Here is a 22214-nt window from a genome sequence, read left to right as displayed (position 1 = left end):
CAATCAGCATTTTTGTTTTCTACAGGTGACCTTCGACCTAATGATTAAATAAAGTTTAGAAAAGTTTTTACCTGGGAGCCAATGATGATGTCATCGCTGTGCTGAAGTCACAGCTCATTGTAATAAATCATGAGAGGATTTTATAAAATAAAAGCACCGCCACTGTTCTGTACATCCAACCTGACTGGTTCTTTTTTACAGCTAGCAGCAGTACGTTTCCCTCTGTTTGTTTGTTGTGGAGTACAAATCTGAAAGATCAGGGCACACCTTTATACTTCCTGTTAAACAGACGCCATCGTTTTATTAACCTGCAGCCATGTGGCATCAGAATAATCAAAGTTCCTGACTGACACCTGAACGCCCCTCTGGACGCCACAACCGACAGTCTGAAAATGTTGCCATCATTGTAATATTAGCTGTAACGATGCCTCTTCCTCATCTTCACCCGGTGACAGGATCCATAGTGAAGGCAGCTTTAGAATATTTAATATATAATTTACTTCATAATGATTAAAGCAAAACTCGCATATAGAAACATGAATAACATAATAGTATCTTAGGATAACTTAGTGATAAATGTATTTACAGTACTGTGCAGAAGTTTTACGCAGGTGTGGACAAACTAAAGTAAGAATACTTTCAAAAAGTGAACTGATGCTGTTTGAAGGTGACAGCAAGTCAGAACAAATATTGATTAGATGTAGATTTTTCTTCTGTTCACACTTTCTATTTTATTAATTGATCAATTTAATCTAAAGTCTGAAAACTTTCAGACTTTACTGCAGTTTCCTTCACCTGTATATGACAGGACTGGATATTACTACAGTAGAAGTATAAAAATATATGTACAGCCTCAGACAGGTGAGTGTTTACAGTCCAGGTAAGAATCTCCCAGCAGCCTTTGCTGCTTCAGTGACTATTCAAACGCAGCTGCAGACTTCTCTTGAGTTTCTAGAAAAACTTTATTGATCACAGAGAGAGGACAGTGATCAGCTCTACAGTCCTGCTGTTACTGAACGTTCATCCGTTATCGATCAGTGATTTTCAGCTGCTTCCTCCACCAGCTTCAGGATTGGTTGCAGCTGCTCTTCCAACGAGGGGGCGTCAGCCTCATTAGTGATGAGCCAATCAAATTCAACCCCACTGTCCAACCCGCACTCTGACTCCGCATCGTCCACACCTGAGAGACAGACAGGTAGAGAGACAGACAGGTAAACTACCACTGACTGCATCGTCCTCACCTGAAAGACAGAGGTAGAGAGACGGACAGGTAGAGAGACAGACAGGTAAACTACCACTGACTGCATCGTCCACACCTGAGAGACAGACAGGTAGAGAGACAGACAGGTAAACTACCATTGACTGCATTGTCCACACCTGAGAGACAGGTAGAGAGACAGACAGGTAAACTACCACTGACTGCATCGTCCACACCTGAGAGACAGACAGGTAAACTACCACTGACTGCATCGTCCTCACCTGAAAGACAGCGGTAGAGAGACGGACAGGTAGAGAGACAGACAGGTAAACTACCACTGACTGCATCGTCCACACCTGAGAGACAGACAGGTAGAGACAGACAGGTAAACTACCATTGACTGTATTGTCCACACCTGAGAGACAGATAGAGAGACAGACAGATAAACTACCACTGACTGCATCGTCCACACCTGAGAGACAGACAGGTAGAGAGACAGACAGGTAAACTACCACTGACTGCATCGTCCACACCTGAGAGACAGACAGGTAGAGAGACAGACAGGTAAACTACCACTGACTGCATCGTCCTCACCTGAAAGACAGAGGTAGAGAGACGGACAGGTAGAGAGACAGACAGGTAAACTACCACTGACTGCATCGTCCTCACCTGAGAGACAGGTAGAGAGACAGACAGGTAAACTACCACTGACTGCATCGTCCACACATGAGAGACAGACAGGTAGAGAGACAGACAGGTAAACTACCACTGACTGCATAGTCCTCACCTGAGAGACAGACAGGTAGAGAGACAGACAGGTAAACTACCACTGACTGCATCATCCTCACCTGAAAGACAGCGGTAGAGAGACGGACAGGTAGAGAGACAGACAGGTAAACTACCACTGACTGCATCGTCCACACCTGAGAGACAGACAGGTAGAGACAGACAGGTAAACTACCATTGACTGCATTGTCCACACCTGAGAGACAGGTAGAGAGACAGACAGATAAACTACCACTGACTGCATCGTCCACACCTGAGAGACAGACAGGTAGAGAGACAGACAGGTAAACTACCACTGACTGCATCGTCCTCACCTGAGACAGACAGGTAGAGAGACAGACAGGTAAACTACCACTGACTGCATCGTCCTCACCTGAGAGACAGACAGGTAGAGAGACAGACAGATAAACTACCACTGACTGCATCGTCCACACCTGAGAGACAGACAGGTAGAGAGACAGACAGGTAAACTACCACTGACTGCATTGTCCTCACCTGAGACAGACAGGTAGAGAGACAGACAGGTAAACTACCACTGACTGCATTGTCCTCACCTGAGAGACAGACAGGTAGAGAGACAGACAGGTAAACTACCACTGACTGCATCGTCCTCACCTGAAGACAGAGGTAGAGAGACGGACAGGTAGAGAGACAGATAGGTAAACTACCACTGACTGCATCGTCCACACCTGAGAGACAGAGGTAGAGAGACAGACAGGTAAACTACCACTGACTGCATCGTCCACACCTGAGAGACAGGTAGAGAGACAGACAGGTAAATACCACTGACTGCATCGTCCACACCTGAGAGACAGACAGGTAGAGAGACAGACAGGTAAACTACCACTGACTGCATCGTCCACACCTGAGAGACAGACAGGTAGAGAGACAGACAGGTAAACTACCACTGACTGCATAGTCCTCACCTGAGAGACAGACAGGTAGAGAGACAGACAGGTAAACTACCACTGACTGCATCGTCCACACCTGAGAGACAGACAGGTAGAGAGACAGACAGGTAAACTACCACTGACTGCATCGTCCTCACCTGAAAGACAGAGGTAGAGAGACGGACAGGTAGAGAGACAGACAGGTAAACTACCACTGACTGCATCGTCCTCACCTGAGAGACAGAGGTAGAGAGACAGACAGGTAAACTACCACTGACTGCATCGTCCTCACCTGAGAGACAGAGGTAGAGAGACAGACAGGTAAACTACCACTGACTGCATCGTCCTCACCTGAGAGACAGAGGTAGAGAGACAGACAGGTAAACTACCACTGACTGCATCGTCCTCACCTGAGAGACAGGTAGAGAGACAGACAGGTAAACTACCACTGACTGCATTGTCCTCACCTGAGAGACAGAGGTAGAGAGATGGACAGGTAGAGAGACAGACAGGTAAACTACCACTGACTGCATCGTCCACACCTGAGAGACAGGTAGAGAGACAGACAGGTAAACTACCACTGACTGCATCGTCCACACCTGAGAGACAGACAGGTAGAGAGACAGACAGGTAAACTACCACTGACTGCATAGTCCTCACCTGAGAGACAGACAGGTAGAGAGACAGACAGGTAAACTACCACTGACTGCATCGTCCACACCTGAGAGACAGACAGGTAGAGAGACAGACAGGTAAACTACCACTGACTGCATCGTCCTCACCTGAAAGACAGAGGTAGAGAGACGGACAGGTAGAGAGACAGACAGGTAAACTACCACTGACTGCATCGTCCTCACCTGAGAGACAGGTAGAGAGACAGACAGGTAAACTACCACTGACTGCATCGTCCTCACCTGAGAGACAGGTAGAGAGACAGACAGGTAAACTACCACTGACTGCATCGTCCTCACCTGAGAGACAGAGGTAGAGAGACAGACAGGTAAACTACCACTGACTGCATCGTCCTCACCTGAGAGACAGAGGTAGAGAGACAGACAGGTAAACCTACCTGCAGTGAAGATCCACCCCCTCTGTTGCCGTGTTTTTTCTGAACTTTGAACTCTGACAGTTTGAGTCTGTCGAGGAAACTCTGACCAGAACCACTGCAGGTCTGACAGCCGCCGCGCATCACTCACCATCTGAAAATCAGAGAGCAGAGACCATCACATACCACCTGAGCAATCAGAGAGCATCACTCGCCACCTAGGAGCAGGAGGAAGAGACATCAGGGACTCACCCAGACAGGTTGCCTTGCTCCTCTGGTTGCTAGGCGACAGAAGAACCCAGGGTCCTGGCTGCGGCGAGTTTCTCCCCAGCGAATCATATCGGCCCGATACTGCTCCTTATAAAGACCAGGACCCAACAGCCGGTCCAGGTCCAGATTGTGTTCCTGCAGATCCAACAGAACCAGAATCACTCAGCAGGCCTCATGGTCAGCTCTTGGTCTCACCTGTGCGTACAGGTGTTGGTCTTACCTTAGCATACTGCTGCTTGAGAGGTCCAGACAGGCGGATGACGCAGCAAGCATCAGATCCTAAACTGCAGAAGCAGGAGAGACATCATCCAGGTGGAGTTTATATTTAAAGTTTTCATCACTCGCAGCACTTTTCTTGTTTCCAGTAGAATGAACTCCCAGAGGAGGAGCTTCTGCAGCTCTGAGCGGTTTGTTCAGGAGGAACATGAATAAAACGATGCTCTGCAGCGTCTCCATGAGACCAGGACCGGTTCACTTCTGAGACTCGCGGAGGGTTAGTTTAACCTAATCAGAACCGGCTTCTGGTGTGATTTCAACACTCGCAGCAGACTAACAGCATCTTCATTCCTGTTGAAATGACGATTGTTGTAAACCAAATATTCTCAATGTCACAATAAAAATCGTCCTGATACTAAATAAGCTCCTCCTCCAAACCCCACTTAGAGACAGATCATCAGATCTTTCAGGTAACGTTCAAGACAACTTTTAACTATAAAAGGACAAACAATCAAACTTGGTTGGGAAGGATCTTTTTCCGTAAGTGATTGGACAGACAGTAGCAGCCAATCACAGGGACGGACAACTTGTGATCCATCAGCTGGATTAATGAGCTTTAACAGGCGGGACCAATTATTGATCAGTTCTGACGTCCCCTGTTAATGGTTTTATTTCCATTCTCTGGGATCACGTCACCTCCTCACAAACCGACTCAAACAAATGGATATTTACCGGTTGTGGATCAGGTCCGTCACATAATCTTTTCCGGACTTCCGTTTCCCGCTGAAGACCAGAACCAGTTTGGGTTCAGAGACTCGGTCCTCCATCTGTCCTCAGTGATCACATCGATCAGCTGCTGCTTTCTATCAGCGCGTGCTCCGACAGTCGGACCACCGCGGCTCGGTACCGTAATTATCCGAACAAACACGAAGCGCTCCCGATCTAAACTTCTGTCAGACACCGGAGGGCTCGTCCGGTCACTAATCGATATCAGACCGATTGGATATTGATCACGTGGCGTGTGAAGTCTGTTTGTGAAGATAAATATGGAAATATTCCGGAGTGTTTTTCCAAAGTGACGCCATTTTAGACACATTACGGTAACTCGTGACCGTCGTCACTCTCTGACGGTTGGTTTGATCCGGGTCAAAGGTCACCAGCTGTTGAACAAGATGGCGGCCGCCGTGTTTTGGAGGAAAGCAGAGTTTTTAAGATCAGCGCGCGCTTCAGTGCACCAGGTGAGAAAACTTCTTAAAGTACTTTAAAACGGCCGGAGCCGCAAACACAACATCCATAATCGATAATCAGCCGGGCTTCTGGCGGGAAATGGACGTTACCTGCTGCAGCTCACCTTTCACCCGCATCCTCGTGCACGCGCTTTGCAGCTCAGAGTGCACGTGGCAGATTTAATCTTCTTTATTTCAGAATAAATCATTTGTTTTCTGTGAAATTTAAAGTGTCTCCATCAAGTCTGGAGGGGTCCAGGTTTACAGGGAAGACCAGATCCAGAACAGGGTCATCTCGGAAGCGGCGGTGTACACAGTGTTCAGATCCAGTACTTAATAGCTCACTGTAAAATACTCAGTTATAAGTAAAAGTACTGCATTGAAAATGTTACCAAGTATAATCAGTAAAATCTACTTAAAGTATTAAAAGTACTCACTGCAGTAAAATGTCCCCTGTGATCAGAGTATTCTTCCTCCTCTTTAAAGTACAGTAGGATGCTGCTGCTGTAGTTGTTGAGGTTGAACTGATAAGTTTCAGACTGCAGCTGATGATTCTTTTCATTCTGGATCAATCTGCTGATTATTTTCTCCATTAATGGATTGTGAAATGAAAACCATCAGACATGTTGTCCCAGTTTCTCAGAGAGACTCCTTCAGTCAGTCCAAACCTCCAAATAACATAAATAATAAAAAGGAAAAGCCGCAGATCTTCACCTCAAATGTTTTCACATGAAAAATGACTTCAACGATGATCAGAATAAATAAAGAACTAATGGAGCAGCTGCACTTTCTAAACTGTTGGAGTTTAATTTATAACTAACATCAGATTTCAGAAACTCTTCATGTGTCTTTGTAAAGTGACTGAAGCTGTTAGAGAAATGTAGTGAAGTAAAAAGTACTAGATCTCCCTCTGAGACGGAGCAGGAGGAGAAAGTACTCAAGTACCTTTCGTTACTACTTTATTGCCACCAGGTGGCGCACTAACACCTTCTCACTTTCAGGAGAGTGACCATCAGACCAATCATACGACAGTTCAGCTTGTTGTTGCCCTCTGGGGTAAAAAGCAACATCCTCAGGGATCAGAGGGGATTTTCCATATATAACCAGCAGCAGCGCGAATGAGCAGGAAGCTGGACTTCCGCAGAGAAGATGCCACGCACAGAACGTGATGGCGTTTATCTCGGCCCACATATATCCCCTAAGTGTTGTCTTTTTGGATAAACTTTATTGACATTTTAAGCAGACAGACAGAAAGTCAAACATGACCAGGAGACAGGCCAGTACATCAGGAGACGTGGAGGAGGCCGTAGGAGGGCAACAACCCAGCAGCAGGACCGCTACCTCCGCCTTTGTGCAAGGAGGAGCAGGAGGAGCGCTGCCAGAGCCCTGCAAAATGACCTCCAGCAGGCCACAAATGTGCATGTGTCTGCTCAGACGGTCAGAAACAGACTCCATGAGGGTGGTATGAGGGCCCGACGTCCACAGGTGGGGGTCGTGCTTACAGCCCAACACTGTGCAGGACGTTTGGCATTTGCCAGAGAACACCAAGATTGGCAAATTCGCCACTGGCGCCCTGTGCTCTTCACAGATGAAAGCAGGTTCACACTGAGCACGTGTGACAGACGTGACAGAGTCTGGAGACGCCGTGGAGAACGTTCTGTTGCCTGCAACATCCTCCAGCATGACCGGTTTGGCGGTGGGTCAGTAATGGTGTGGGGTGGCATTTCTTTGGGGTGCCGCACAGCCCTCCATGTGCTCGCCAGAGGTAGCCTAAGTGTAGTGTGGTTATCCACTTTGATTTTGAGTGCGACTCCAAATCCAGACCTCCATGGGTTGATAAATTTGATTTCCATTGATAATTTATGTGTGATTTTGTTGTCAGCACATTCAACTATGTAAAGAAAGGAGTCTTTAATGAGATTATTTCTTTCATTCAGATCTAGGATGTGTTATTTTAGTGTTCCCTTTATTTTTGTGAGCAGTGTATATACAGGTGCTGGTCATGTAATTAGAATATCATCAAAAAGTTGATTTATTTCAGTAATTCCATTCAAAAAGTGAAACTTGTATAATGTATACATTCATTCCACACAGACTGATATATTTCAAGTGTTCATTCCTTTTAATTTTGATTATAACTGACAACTAATGAAAACCCCAAAATCAGTATCTCAGAAAATTAGAATATTGTGAAAAGGTTCAATAATAAAGACACCTGGTGCTGCACTCTAATCAGCTAATTAACTCCAAACACCTGCAAAGGCCTTTAAATGGTCTCTCAGTCTAGTTCTGTAGGCTACACAATCATGGGGAAGACTGCTGACTTGACAGCCGTCCAAAAGACGACCATTGACACCTTGCACAGGAAGGGCAAGACACAAAAGGTCATTGCTAAAGAGGCTGGCTGTTCACAGAGCTCTGTGTCCAAGCACATTAATAGAGGCGAAGGGAAGGAAAAGATGTGGTAGAAAAAAGTGTACAAGCAATAGGGATAACCGCACCCTGGAGAGGATTGTGAAACAAAACCCATTCAAAAATGTGGGGGAGATTCACAAAGAGTGGACTGCAGCTGGAGTCAGTGCTTCAAGAACCACCACGCACAGACGTATGCAAGACATGGGTTTCAGCTGTCGCATTACACAAGACACAGCGTCAGAAGCGTCTCGCCTGGGCTAAAGACAAAAAGGACTGGACTGCTGCTCAGTGGTCCAAATTTATGTTCTCTGATGAAAGTAAACTTCATGCTTCCTTCTGCTGACCAACTTTATGGAGATGCAGATTTCATTTTCCAACAGGACTTGACACCTGCACACAGTGCCAAAGCTACCAATACTTGGTTTAAGGACCATGATATCCCTGTTCTTAATTGGCCAGCAAACTCGCCTGACCTTAACCCTATAGAAAATCTATGGGGTATTGTGAAGAAGAAGATACGATACGCCAGACCCAACAATGCAGAAGAGCTGAAGGCCACTATCAGAGCAACCTCAGACTGATGGACTCCATGCCACGCCGCATTGCTGCAGTAATTCAGGCAAAAGGAGCCCCAACTAAGTATTGAGTGCTGTACATGCTCATACTTTTCATGTTCATACTTTTCAGTTGGCCAACATTTCTAAAAATCCTTTTTTTGAATTGGTCTTAAGTAATATTCTGATTTTCTGAGATACTGAATTTGGGATTTTCATTAGTTGTCAGTTTTAATCATCACAAATGAAATAAACATTTGAAATAAATCAGTCTGTGAGGAATGAATGAATATATCCATGTTTCACTTTTGAATGGAATTACTGAAGTAAATCAACTTTTTGATGATATTTTAATTATATGACCAGCACCTGTAAATATGGAATACACAAAGGCGAGTTATATATAAATTGATAAAATAGAAAAATATAGTACAACGATTAACAATTAACAACAAGGGGGCCTCTGGAGGGAGTAAGGGGGCCACTGAGGGCAGTAAAGGGGCCTCTGGAGGCAGTAAGGGGGCCACTGAGGGCAGTAAGGGGCCTCTGGAGGCAGTAAGGAGGCCATTGAGGGCAGTAAGGGGGCCTCTGGAGGCAGTAAAGAGGCCATTGAGGGCAGTAAGGGGGCCTCTGGAGGCAGTAAAGAGGCCACTGAGGGCAGTAAGGGGGTCTCTGGAAAGTGTTTGGCCCATTAGTGTCCACTGTGTTGGACTTTTATCACGGCGCTGCTTCTGTCTGTAACTGGAGAAATATAGAATAGAAAAATGACAAAGCGATCTCAGAAAGGTTTGCAGCTTTTAAAGGTTCTATTCAGTCTGTCAAACCAACGTGAAACAAATGAAGACAGAAGCTAACAGAAGCTAATGTCTAGTGACCACAGAGTAAAAGTGAAGCACTGCATCGCCTGACGATCTTAAGGATCAACACTGTTCCAGGTCTCTGTTCCCTATTCCAGTCATTAGAAAGCAGGACAGCAGGGCTTTATGACGTTACATTCTGCAGGAAGTTAGCTAGCATTAGCTTACTGACATCACATTAGGATCAATCCACAGCGACATTTCTCTGGATTTGTTTTGGGTTTTGGAAAGAGAATAAACTTCTCCTGTCTACCTCTCAGGGTCACGACTGTCACTGTTAAGTTAAAGGGAAGATGTTCAGTCACTGAATTCTGTCTCAGCGTGGCTGTTTTATAGTCCTATAAAACACTAGTTGTTACAAATCTCATGTCTAGACGCCATCTTGGAATCCTTTAAACTTGGCGTAGCATTAGGTGCTTTCGAGATGACAGTGGCTGACTTTTGCTGACTTGATAGTCTAACGTGAGCTGCAAGCGACTGCAGTGGCGGGAATAAAAATGGCGCTGGTCAAGTTGGACACATTCTACCTGCGTGAACTCACTGAGAGCTGAGATCAATGACTGATCTCGCAGTATTTGCAAAGGAAAACGCAGTGAGACCAGGCAAAAGGTGGTTCCAACTGCGGCCCCCCGACTCGGCGCCTTCCCATCACTGTGGGGCCTGGACAGCACAGAGATCTTCAGTAATATAAATATTGATCTGTATTCATTGTGATTACTAATATTTCAATGTTTTGGGGACATTTATGTTTTTGTAATGAATGAATAAATAGTTTCAACTTGTAAATAGTAAACATGGAGACCACCTGAGTCTAGCTTTAAAAACCGTGACATGTGGAGTCAGGAAGTAGGAGAAGGCTCTAAACTCTGTTCTTTTCAATGTTTTCTCTCAGTCATGGTTCCACAGCTCGGTGCTCCTTCGTCAGCAGTCCGATTCTCCTCCTCCTCAGTCGGGATTCTTCCCTCCGGCGGAAGGCGCCATGTTGCCACCAGGAAGTTTCACCAATAGAGTGGCGTTCATCACAGGAGGGGGGACGGGACTGGGCCGAGCCATGACCACCACCCTGTCACAGCTGGGAGCTCAGTGTGTCATCGCCAGCAGGTCAGAGGTCACACTGTATAACTAACCCCCAAAATTAAAAACAAACCAGGTCAGAGGTTCTCAGTCATCCAGGTCATAGTTATCCAACGAAGGTTAAAGTCCAGGGCAACTGGACTTGGTTGAATATACTAGAAGATGTTTTGTCCCTCATCCGAGAGACTGACTGGCTGGTAGGGAAACTCAGCTATTTAACCTCTATGGGATTGTTAGTTAGGATCATCGATACCGCTGGTTCGTTAGTGCTCCTGGCTGTGGTAACGACAGTTGTCATGGTCGTTCTAGCCACCCGTGGCCAAGTCTGAACAACCACAATGTCACAGCCCGGCTCATGGACTGGACAAAAACGGGAGACATACAGGGAAGCTAAATGACAAAGTGATTTGTTAGTAAGAAAATAAGCGAAACCAGTGAGTGGGAAGAATGTGTAAAGTCAGTAGTGTAGGGAGTGGATGAGTGAAAAACAAAGACAAGAAACCAAACAAAGGAAGCTGTGAGATGAGGAGGTCCAACAAGACTGACTGCTGCTCTGGCTTATATGCATGGGGCACACCGGGCCCAGGTGTGTCCCATGCCGCTGATTACCCTGCCAATCAGGTCTGCAGCCCTGGAGACAGAAAGCACACCAACAGCAGTATGAACCCTGCAGAGGGGCCGTCACAGGCATCTTCACCTGAGGCCAATAGGTTATGTTTGTTGAGTTTCCTGGGAAGTGATGAAAGGACAGCATTGTAAGTGGGGGATAAGTGGTGGCGTAGACCCCCTCCTCTGTTCAGTGACAGCTTCTCAGCCCTGGTGTAGATGGCTTCCCTGACACCTCTTTCAAACCATCCATCTTCTCTGTCTAAGATGTGCACCTGGTGGTCCTCAAACGAGTGTCCTCTGTCCTTCAAATGTAAGTAAACTGCAGAGTCTTGACCTGAGGAGTTGGCCCTTCTGTGTTGAGCCATGCGTTTGTGTCGTGGTTGTTTAGTCTCCCAATATACAGGTCTGTGCATTCCTCACTGCATTGGACCGCATACACTAGATTGCTTTTCTTGTGCTTGGGTGTGCGGTCTTTGCGGTGGACCAGCATCTGTCTTAGCATGGTCTTTGGTTTAAAAAACACAGGGTTGTTGCAGGGTTCTGATGACCCGTAGCTTGTGCTCCTGTGGGTGGTAGGAATTGAAGAGTAGGTATTGGTCCGTGTGTGGGTTTTCTGTAAACCCCAATATGCAGGCTCGTGTCTTCTTCAGTGTGTACGGCACAGTCCAGGAAAGCTAAACTGTTGTTGTGGACATCGTGGTCTTGTAGCAGCCTATTCCTTACGGATTCTACTGCCTCCATGGTTGGGATGCAGGTGAACAAGAAAAAACAGGTCAGAGGTCACATTAACCCCCCCCCCCCCCAATTCTTATTACAGAATGAAAAAAATGCTTATCTATGCAGACGACACTCTGCTTTATTTACAACTAAAACAAATCCTAAACAGGAGAATGTGAATTAGAATAAGGATCTCCATATTTATAAGTTTGTCCATATGTGACGGACTGACGAAAACATCAGCTACAACTTCATTTTATGACCTTTTAATGAAAGTTCCTCACAGAGTTGCAGTACTTAGTTAGATGAAATTGATAAATCCTGACTTCATGCATTTGTGCCTATTGTTCAGGAAGTTGGATGTCCTGCAGAAAACAGCCGAGGAGATCAGCCGCCAGACTGGAAACAAGGTGACAAACCAGAATCAGACTGAACCGGACTGGACTAGATCAAAGCAGACTGACCTGGAGCCTCATGTTCAAACACTAAACAGGGCTTCAGAGACTCGTACAACACTTCCAAAGCAAAAATTTGGATTTCAATTAAATTTTCATTATAAAGCACCAATTGATAGAGCAGGTGTAGACCATCCTCTCTGTAATAATATTACAGTTACACATCATAGCGCTTTCTGTTAGCTGTGCAGCTGAAGGTCCCATTAGCTAGCTGAGTCTGTCTGGACTGGGATCTTGGCGCCCAGGCCTGAAAACCACCTCCTCCCGGCGGTCCAAAGTTCCTTTGCCACTAGTGTAAACATCAACACTCCCTGGATGCCCAAGCTCCCAGTCAGCTAAGCTAAAAGGACCACTAGCTGCATGGCTAACTGAGCTAATTACCTAACAATAGCAGTAGTTAGCGTGAGAGGGAAAATAAAAATATGGTCTGTGTCCGAAATCCCCACTCATTTACAACTCCCTACCCCCTCTGTAGGGAGTTGTATGTAGAGCACTATATAGGGAGCTCACTCGCATTATTAAAACAACACTTTCGGACACTACTCCGATGGCACCGTTAATTACGTCATTGCTGTCGGACAATCATTTTTTTCTATCAGCGCAGTGCATGATGGTATATATGGTTTGGTTAGTGAGCATTGGTTGCACACTACTTTTCAAAATACATTCTGGATACATTGAGTGGACTATATAGGGTATAATAATTATCACTATACATTCGGACAGCACTATGAAATGGCATAGTAGTAGTAGTGGGTGATTTCGGACAAAGCCACCGTCAGGTGTTTGATGGTGACAGGATGGTGTCAGACTCACCTCTCTGCTAAGTTGAATGTGAATATCTGATTCTGGAGGCCACTGGCTCCCTGTGGTCTCCAGAATCATATTCAAGTCACTAATGCTTGCAGAGTGACTACTGGGTCTGCACCCATCTACCTAAACTCCATAATAGAAGTTTACGTTACTTCTCGGTCACTACACTCCTCTAACGAATGCCGCCGGGTTCTGCCATCCCTTCACACAAAGCAATCCCAGTCCCAGCTGTTCTCATCTGTGACACCCAGATGGTGGAACGAGCTACCACACGCCATCAGAGCAGGGGCGTCCCTCTCTGACTTCAAGAAGCTCTTGAAAACTCATCTCTTCTGAGAACACTTCCTCTTACTCCTAACATCTAATGTGCACTTCCTTTGCTCTTCTTCTTATAATAATATAATAATATTCTTTATTTGTAGAGCACTTTTCAAAAACAAGTTACAAAGTGCTTTAACAAGTGTAAAGACAATAATACCCAAGAGACAATAATATAAAAACAATACAAGATAAAAGCATGAAAACATTGAAAAGACTAAATACACGTTTAAGATAAATATAAAATTAGTAAAATACAATAAAATAAAAGGGATAAAATAAAGTCAAATAAGATCGGGAAAGGCTCTCCTATAAAAGTATGTTTTAAGAAGGGACTTAAAAGAGTTCACTGACTCAGCCGACCTGATTTCCTCGGGCAGGCTGTTCCAGAGCCTCGGGGCCCTGACAGCAAACGCTCTGTCCCCTTTAGTTTTCAGTCGAGACTCTGGAACAGACAGCAGACCCCTGCCCGAGGATCTCAAGGTACGTGCTGGTGCGTATGGGACTAAAAGGTCAGAAATATAACAAGGCGAGAGGCCATGAAGAGCTTTAAAAGTGATCAATAGAATTTTAAAGTCAATTCTAAAACATACTGGGAGCCAGTGTAATGAAGCTAAAATAGGAGTAATGTGGTCATATTTCTTTGTTCTGGTTAAAAGCCTGGCAGCTGAGTGCTGGACAGTCTGGAGTCGATCAATAGATTTTTGGGTTAAACAGGTGAAAAGGCTGTTGCAATAATCCAGGCGTGATGAGATGAAGGCCTGTAAAATGGTCTCTGTGTCCTTAAAAGTTAACATAGATTGAATTTTTGCTATATTTCTAAGTTGATAAAAACATTATTGAACAAGCTTTGTGGTGTGCTGCTCGAAATTTAAATTACTATCAAACCAAACACCAAGGTTCTTTGCCACAGGCTTAAAGTGATTTACTAGGGAACCAGCAGATGGCAGTATTTGATTTGCCATCTGCTGGGACCCGATGACCAGGATTTCTGGCAGTACATAGTACTCTGCGTACTCTTATTTTACATCCATTTTGTAACTTCACAAAGGCAGTTGTTAAGTGAACTCAGCATTCCAGGGTCTGTGGATCTGACGGGCAAGTACATTTGTGTGTCATCAGCATAAATATGAAAAGAAATGCCATGTTTATGGATAATATGTCCAAGGGGAAGCAGATACAAGGAAAACAAAATGGGCCCTAAGACCGACCCCTGAGGCACACCATATTTAACTGGATAGAACAGAGAGACAGTTGTTTACAGACACGCAAAACTTCCTATTTGACAGGTAGGATGAAAACCATTCTAGGGCAGTACCAGAGATCCCCACCCAGTGCCTCAGTCTGTCTAACATGATGTTGTGATCAATGGTGTCAAAAGCAGCACTAAGGTCCAGGAGTACCAGGACTGAGCACATGTCTTCATCAGCAGACATTAAAAGGTCATTGGTGACTTTAAGCAGGGCAGTCTCAGTGCTGTGGTACTTCCTGAATTCTTTCTAGAATCTTTGCAATAAAAGGCAGTTTTGAAATTGGTCTAAAATTATGTGGGAGGGAGGGATCTAAACCAGGTTTCTTTAAAAGTGGGTTCACGCAAGCCGTTTTAAAATAATCAGGGACACAACCAGTAGATAGGGAGCTGTTGAAAACAGAGATCAAACGGGGCCCAACAGAATCTATTACTTTTAGTAAAAACTTTGTAGGTATTACATCAAGTGGGCCGGAGGACACTCTCATTTGTGATACTGTTTTTAAAAGCTCAGACAAGTCGATGGGATGAAACTGGTTGAAACTCTGTTGTTGCTGGTGAGGAACCTCTGAGTAAGAGGCCACGGGGGTAATAGAGGCTCTGATTGACACCACCTTATTGGTAAAATAAGATAAAAACAATTCACAGTCATCATTACTTCCAGCTGAGGCACAAGGAGGGGTTGGGTTTACCAGCTGATCCACAGTCTTTAACAGAAACCTGGGATTGTGTTTATGTGTAGTAATGAGTTCAGAAAAATAGTGTGTTCTCGCATCCTTAACCATTTTATTGTAGTTAATTAATAAATCCTTCAGACTGAGGTAATGGACTTGGAGACTGGATTTTTTCCATCTGCGCTCTGCTTTCCTGCATTCCCTTTTGAGGCTGCGAATGCTGTCATTTATCCAGGGTTGCTTACTAGCTTTAGACGTAGGCCTAACCTTTAGAGGAGCAGTAATATTTAGTGACGACAAGCAGATATGATTGAAGTGATCGACCAGATTGTTGGTGTTGGAATCAGACAGGTGTTGGCTTTGGCTCTGAAAGAATGCGCAAAACTTTGAAACACTTTGTTCATTAAAGATGCGAGAACACACGGAGCTTGGTGAGGCGGCATGAGTAACAGGCGAATCACAGCTAAAAACAATACATCTGTGGTCAGATATGGTCATGTCCACTAATTCCACAGAGGAAATGCTGACACCCAGGGTAAAAACCAAGTCCAGTGTATGACCACGGTTATGTGTTTGCCCTTTGACATGTTGTTTGGAGTTAAAAGAAGTGGCCATATTTAAAAAGTCAGTTGCATTAACATTGGTGGGGTCAAAATTTAAAACCAGAGTAGATAAAAATTCAGGAAGTTCTGATAAAAATCCTCCAGGCGGTTTTGGGGGGCGATAAATTATAACAAATATGAGGTTGCAGCCCTCCAACTTTAAGAGTGAGAACTTCAAAGGAGTTAAATTCATCACAGCGTACTTGATGACATTTAAAATTTTTCCTATACACGCTCACTAGCCCACCACCACGACCACTGACCCTCGGTTGACTAAAACAATCATATTGAGGCGGACACAGTTCAGCTAGCTGGCTATAGTCATTCATCTGCAACCAGGATTCAGTTAAAAACATAAAATCTAGATTTGCAGACAAGATAAAATCATTTAAGATAAAAGTCTTACTTGACAGTGATCTCACATTGAAGAGAGCCATTTTAAATGAGTTTGTTCTGGGTGCTGGAGTTGGTGCAGTTGTCCTAATCCTTAAGAGATTACTAATATTTCTGTGTGGGATGTGCACATTTCGGTTTACTGGTCTATGCGTGACGATGACAGGAATAGAAGTCTGTGGAACAGCGCTGGGAGCAGACGGCTTTACATGCCAGCAGGTGGAGACAGTTGTTTGTGGCAGTGAGGCAGAGATCTGTTCAGTGAGTGGTGGTGTGTCCAGGTGTGCTGCATGAATGATTAGTCATTCACGTCATTCATGAACCACTGACCTTCTGCCCGCTCTACCCCCTGAGCCACATCGGCCCTTGGCTGTATGGTGACCGGCGGATGACTGCTCTAACCTGCCCCCCCCCCACTCTGTCCTCAGGTCCATGCGGTTCAGTGTGATGTCAGAGATTCTCAGGCCGTCTCTCGCTGCGTCGACCAGATAGAAACTCTGACGGGACTCCCTGATGTAACCACACACGCACACGCACACGCACACACCTACACACACCTGTCTTTCTTTACCTGTGAGGACGCCATTGATACAGAGCAGTCCTAAACCTGAACCTTAAAATCAAATCTGAACATCTGAACAGTCATGTGAGCTGCAGTGTGATGTCATCATGTGTAAGAAGATGCTCTGACTGCCTAGCGCTGTGATATCATCTGTGATGTCATTAATTACAGCATTGTCATAATTGCTGTGTCCTGATTGGTGCAGGTGATCATCAACAACGCGGCAGGAACTTTGTCTGTCCGTCAGAACGTCTGTCGGCAAACGGCTGGAAAAGCATCACTGACATTGTCCTGAACGGGACGGCCTTCATCACACTGGAGCTGGGCAAGAGGCTGATCCAGAACCAGAAAGGTCAGAGGCTGATCCAGAGTCAGAGAGGTCAGAGGCTGATCCAGAGTCAGAGAGGTCAGAGGCTGATCCAGAGTCAGAGAGGTCAGAGGCTGATCCAGAGTCAGAGAGGTCAGAGGCTGATCCAGAACCAGAAAGGTCAGAGGCTGATCCAGAGTCAGAGAGGTCAGAGGCTGATCCAGAGTCAGAGAGGTCAGAGGCTGATCCAGAGTCAGAGGCTGATCCAGAACCAGAGAGGTCAGAGGCTGATCCAGAGTCAGAGAGGTCAGAGGCTGATCCAGAGTCAGAGAGGTCAGAGGCTGATCCAGAACCAGAGCGGTCAGAGGCTGATCCAGAACCAGAGCGGTCAGAGGCTGATCCAGAGCGGTCAGAGGCTGATCCAGAGCGGTCAGAGGCTGATCCAGAGAGGTCAGAGGCTGATCCAGAGAGGTCAGAGGCTGATCCAGAGCGGTCAGAGGCTGATCCAGAGCTGATCCAGAGTCAGAGGCTGATCCAGAGTCAGAGAGGTCAGAGGCTGATCCAGAGTCAGAGAGGTCAGAGGCTGATCCAGAGTCAGAGGCTGATCCAGAACCAGAGAGGTCAGAGGCTGATCCAGAGTCAGAGGCTGATCCAGAGTCAGAGAGGTCAGAGGCTGATCCAGAGCCAGAGCGGTCAGAGGCTGATCCAGGGTCAGAGGCTGATCCAGAGCCAGAGAGGTCAGAGGCTGATCCAGAGTCAGAGAGGTCAGAGGCTGATCCAGAGTCAGAGAGGTCAGAGGCTGATCCAGAGTCAGAGAGGTCAGAGGCTGATCCAGAACCAGAGCGGTCAGAGGCTGATCCAGAGCCAGAGAGGTCAGAGGCTGATCCAGGGTCAGAGGCTGATCCAGAGCCAGAGAGGTCAGAGGCTGATCCAGAGTCAGAGAGGTCAGAGGCTGATCCAGAGTCAGAGGCTGATCCAGAGCCAGAGAGGTCAGAGGCTGATCCGGTCAGAGGCTGATCCAGAGTCAGAGAGGTCAGAGGCTGATCCAGAGTCAGAGAGATCAGAGGCTGATCCAGAGTCAGAGGCTGATCCAGAACCAGAGAGGTCAGAGGCTGATCCAGAGTCAGAGAGGTCAGAGGCTGATCCAGAGTCAGAGAGGTCAGAGGCTGATCCAGAGTCAGAGGCTGATCCAGAACCAGAGAGGTCAGAGGCTGATCCAGAGTCAGAGAGGTCAGAGGCTGATCCAGAGCGATCAGAGGCTGATCCAGAGCCAGAGAGGTCAGAGGCTGATCCAGAGCCAGAGAGGTCAGAGGCTGATCCAGAGTCAGAGAGATCAGAGGCTGATCCAGAGCCAGAGAGGTCAGAGGCTGATCCGGTCAGAGGCTGATCCAGAGTCAGAGAGGTCAGAGGCTGATCCAGAGTCAGAGAGATCAGAGGCTGATCCAGAGTCAGAGGCTGATCCAGAACCAGAGAGGTCAGAGGCTGATCCAGAGTCAGAGAGGTCAGAGGCTGATCCAGAGTCAGAGAGGTCAGAGGCTGATCCAGAGTCAGAGGCTGATCCAGAACCAGAGAGGTCAGAGGCTGATCCAGAGTCAGAGAGGTCAGAGGCTGATCCAGAGCGATCAGAGGCTGATCCAGAGCCAGAGAGGTCAGAGGCTGATCCAGAGTCAGAGAGATCAGAGGCTGATCCAGAGTCAGAGGCTGATCCAGAACCAGAGAGGTCAGAGGCTCATCCAGAGTCAGAGAGGTCAGAGGCTGATCCAGAGTCAGAGAGGTCAGAGGCTGATCCAGAGTCAGAGGCTGATCCAGAACCAGAGAGGTCAGAGGCTGATCCAGAGTCAGAGAGGTCAGAGGCTGATCCAGAGTCAGAGAGGTCAGAGGCTGATCCGGTCAGAGGCTGATCCAGAGTCAGAGAGGTCAGAGGCTGATCCAGAGCCAGAGAGGTCAGAGGCTGATCCAGAGCGATCAGAGGCTGATCCAGAGCCAGAGAGGTCAGAGGCTGATCCAGAGCCAGAGAGGTCAGAGGCTGATCCAGAGTCAGAGGCTGATCCAGAGTCAGAGAGGTCAGAGGCTGATCCAGAGTCAGAGGCTGATCCAGAGTCAGAGAGGTCAGAGGCTGATCCAGAGTCAGAGGCTGATCCAGAGCCAGAGACGTCCAGAGACTGATCTTATTGCAGAACAAACATGTTGTTTATTATTTATTGTTGTTGTTTTGCAGGTGCTTCTTTCCTGGCCATCACCACCATCTACGCTGAGTCTGGTTCTGGTTTCGTGGTCCCCAGTGCATCGGCGAAGGCCGGCGTTGAGGCGCTCTACAAGTCAGTCTGATCCGTGACCTTCTAGCTGTTCACGAAATGCTGCCGTTACCATGACGACATCATGATGTAGATCATGGTGGGTGTGTGGTTGTCATGGTAACACTGTTGTTGTTGTGGTGTGTCAGGTCTCTGGCTGCAGAATGGGGGCGCTACGGCCACAGGTTCAACATAATCCAGCCTGGACCAATCAAAACCAAGGTACTGGTCGTGTGACCACAGCTGCTGACATCTGTTTGCTTGCAGGTGACTGTTTGTTGTTTACCTGTTGTTTGTTTGCTGTGTTTAGGGGGCGTTCAGCCGTCTGGACCCGACCGGAGCCTTTGAGAAGGCCATGATCAGTCGAATCCCGACGGGTCGGCTGGGAAAACCAGAAGAGATCGCAAACCTGGCAGCGTACATGTGCAGCGACTACGCTACCTGGATGTCTGGAGCTGTGAGTTGAGACTGATCCTGGATCAGAGTCCATGCTGAGTACAGGTGTAACTGATCCTGGATCAGAGTCCACCTGACCATTTGTTTGTTTTCAGGTGATCCGGTTCGATGGAGGAGAATATGTGTCGATGGCTGGAGAGTTTAATGATCTGCGCAGGGTGAGTGTCTCACTGAAACGTTTGAAACGTTTCCCTCAGAAACATGAAGTTTTACATTATGATTGTTTCCACCAACCAGCTGCAGTCGGTGTTTGTGTTGTTCTGTCCTGCTTCTTTTGGGTCACTCAGAGTTTACATAATAATAATAATGATAATAATGAAATTATTTTGGTTTGTGTCTCAGGTGACTCCAGATCAGTGGAATATCATGGAGGCGATGATCAGAAAAACTAAAGGATCCTAAAAACGCTCCGCCCTCCTGCTGATGTCATGATGATGAACAGGAAACACCACTACACACCTACTACATACTCTACGTAGTACTATGTACTGCCAGTTCCAGCAGACTGAGATATTGTCCAGCAGGACATCATGTGACTGAGGCACATGATCACTGTGCAGCTGGAACTACACTCAGTCTGACATCATACTTAGCATGAACGGTACGTTAGCATGTGATTCTGAACACAGCCACTGTTAGCCTGTTAGCTTGTAACTGCTGGACTTGTCATGTGACCAACTGCACATGCTCAGTGGAAACACAAACATGTTTGTGGCAGTTTGATAATAAAAAGTTTCTCTGGACTGTGTTTGTTTTATGTTGGACCGCTCACCTGTTGTAAGCTCGCTCGCTTTCTTTGTTTGACCTTTAAAAAACATGTAAAACTGTACTCGTTCCACCTGCGGGACCCGTTTCAGCTGTCTCCGCTCGATGTGGCTGCAACACTGAGGAAAGTAGCATCAGTTCTACAGGCAGGAAAAATTAACAGGAATAATGCTAGAGGTCTGTTATAGAACGATTTCCTACAATGTGTTGACGTGTGGATGGTAAAGATCTGTCTTAAGTCTTAAAACTTGTAGGAAGGCCCTCCGTTATCTTTACAAACTAACTTGAATAATTTTTTATCTAAACCATCAGCCTGTCTCTTAGACCCCATCTCGACTAGTTCACTTTATACAGTCCCCTCCTAAAGTATTGGTAAGTAAGGCAAATATCTTTTGGTTTTGTTGTTCACTGAAGACATTTGGGTTTAAGATCAAAAGATGAGTAGGAGACAGAGTTTGTCCAATGGCTCTGGTTGATTTTCCTTCTTTTCTCAGCTTGACAATGCTTTTCTCCCATAGACTTCATGTTGGTTTATCCTCTTTAGTGCAGTCTTTATAGGTTTGAACCAAGGATGAAAACTTATGCTAGTCATGCAGAGCTATTTAATGTTTGGACAATCAACCTAAAAGGCAACACCTGGGCACAAGAAACATCTGTCACATGTTCAAAAGTTTTGCTCACTTGAAAAATGGGTGGGTTCAAAGGCTGGTCTGTCCTGAGTGTTAACACATCTAGATGTGAATAACAGGAAATAAGGTAATAATAATAATCTTTTTATCTTAAACCCAAACGTCTTCAGTGAACAACAAAAACAAAAGAAATTTGCCTTACTGTTCCAGCTCATAGTACCTTACTACCCCACCAGAGCACTGCGCTCCCAGAATGCAGGGTTACTTGTGGTTCCTAGAGTCTCCAAAAGTAGACTAGGAGCCAGAGCGTTCAGCTATCAAGCTCCTCTCCTGTGGAACCAGGTTCCAGTTTGGGTTCAGGAGGCAGACACCATCTCCACATTTAAGAGTAGGCTTAAGACTTTCCTCTTTGATAGACCTGCTCTTTATGAAAAGAGACATGAGATAACTTTATAACTGTGCTATATAAATAAAATCGAATTAATGAAAATTATTAACCACATTAATATTAGAACATTACAGTGTAGAAACCGTTAATTGTTTCTCGAGTGTTGACGTGTTCAGCATGAAAAAACAACAAACTGCATGCTTCCTTAATGTTTCATCAGTTTGTCCTGATTTTATTCAGATTTATTTAAAGGACAGTTTTAGTGAGTCAGCAGAAGCACAAACTTCAAACTCTCCTGCAGTTCACAGCAGGTGAAGCTGAGACAACATCTACAGACAGGTGTTACAACACCGTGAGGAGGGAACAGGTGGACTCTGTTGATCCGTCAGTGGGTGTTGATGCTCTGCTGCTGGCAGCGAGAGATCAGCATGGTGACAAGTTTCTGCAGAACC

General features: G+C 46.1%; 2 protein-coding genes across 2 annotated transcripts; one reads left to right on the top strand and one right to left on the bottom strand.

Moving 5' to 3' along the window:
• Positions 1 to 943: 943 nt before the first annotated feature.
• Positions 944 to 5276, bottom strand: LOC119884271 (phosphomevalonate kinase-like). The gene is made up of 5 exons (XM_038694725.1): positions 5138 to 5276; positions 4410 to 4473; positions 4172 to 4324; positions 3944 to 4073; positions 944 to 1180 (listed from the first exon to the last, which is right to left on the bottom strand). The coding sequence occupies exons 1-5, from the start codon at positions 5230 to 5232 to the stop codon at positions 1035 to 1037; spliced, it is 588 nt and encodes a 195-aa protein (XP_038550653.1). The 5' UTR covers positions 5233 to 5276; the 3' UTR covers positions 944 to 1034.
• Positions 5277 to 5471: 195 nt separating this feature from the next.
• LOC119884270 (2,4-dienoyl-CoA reductase, mitochondrial-like) lies at positions 5472 to 20723 on the top strand. Its single transcript, XM_038694724.1, is given in 11 exon segments — positions 5472 to 5643; positions 10350 to 10558; positions 12210 to 12267; positions 16790 to 16876; positions 17129 to 17147; positions 17150 to 17275; positions 19449 to 19548; positions 19674 to 19746; positions 19835 to 19981; positions 20076 to 20138; positions 20323 to 20723. Coding segments are annotated over 11 exon segments (1008 nt in total). The 5' UTR covers positions 5472 to 5577; the 3' UTR covers positions 20383 to 20723.
• The last annotated feature ends 1491 nt before the right edge of the window (positions 20724 to 22214 follow it).

Source organism: Micropterus salmoides, unplaced genomic scaffold (genome assembly GCF_014851395.1).
Source record: "Micropterus salmoides isolate LMB-PRFRI ecotype aquatic unplaced genomic scaffold, ASM1485139v1 Ms_hic_scaffold_3325, whole genome shotgun sequence".
Classification (NCBI taxonomy): Eukaryota; Metazoa; Chordata; class Actinopteri; order Centrarchiformes; family Centrarchidae; genus Micropterus; species Micropterus salmoides.
This window is presented reverse-complemented; position numbering and strand designations above follow the sequence as displayed.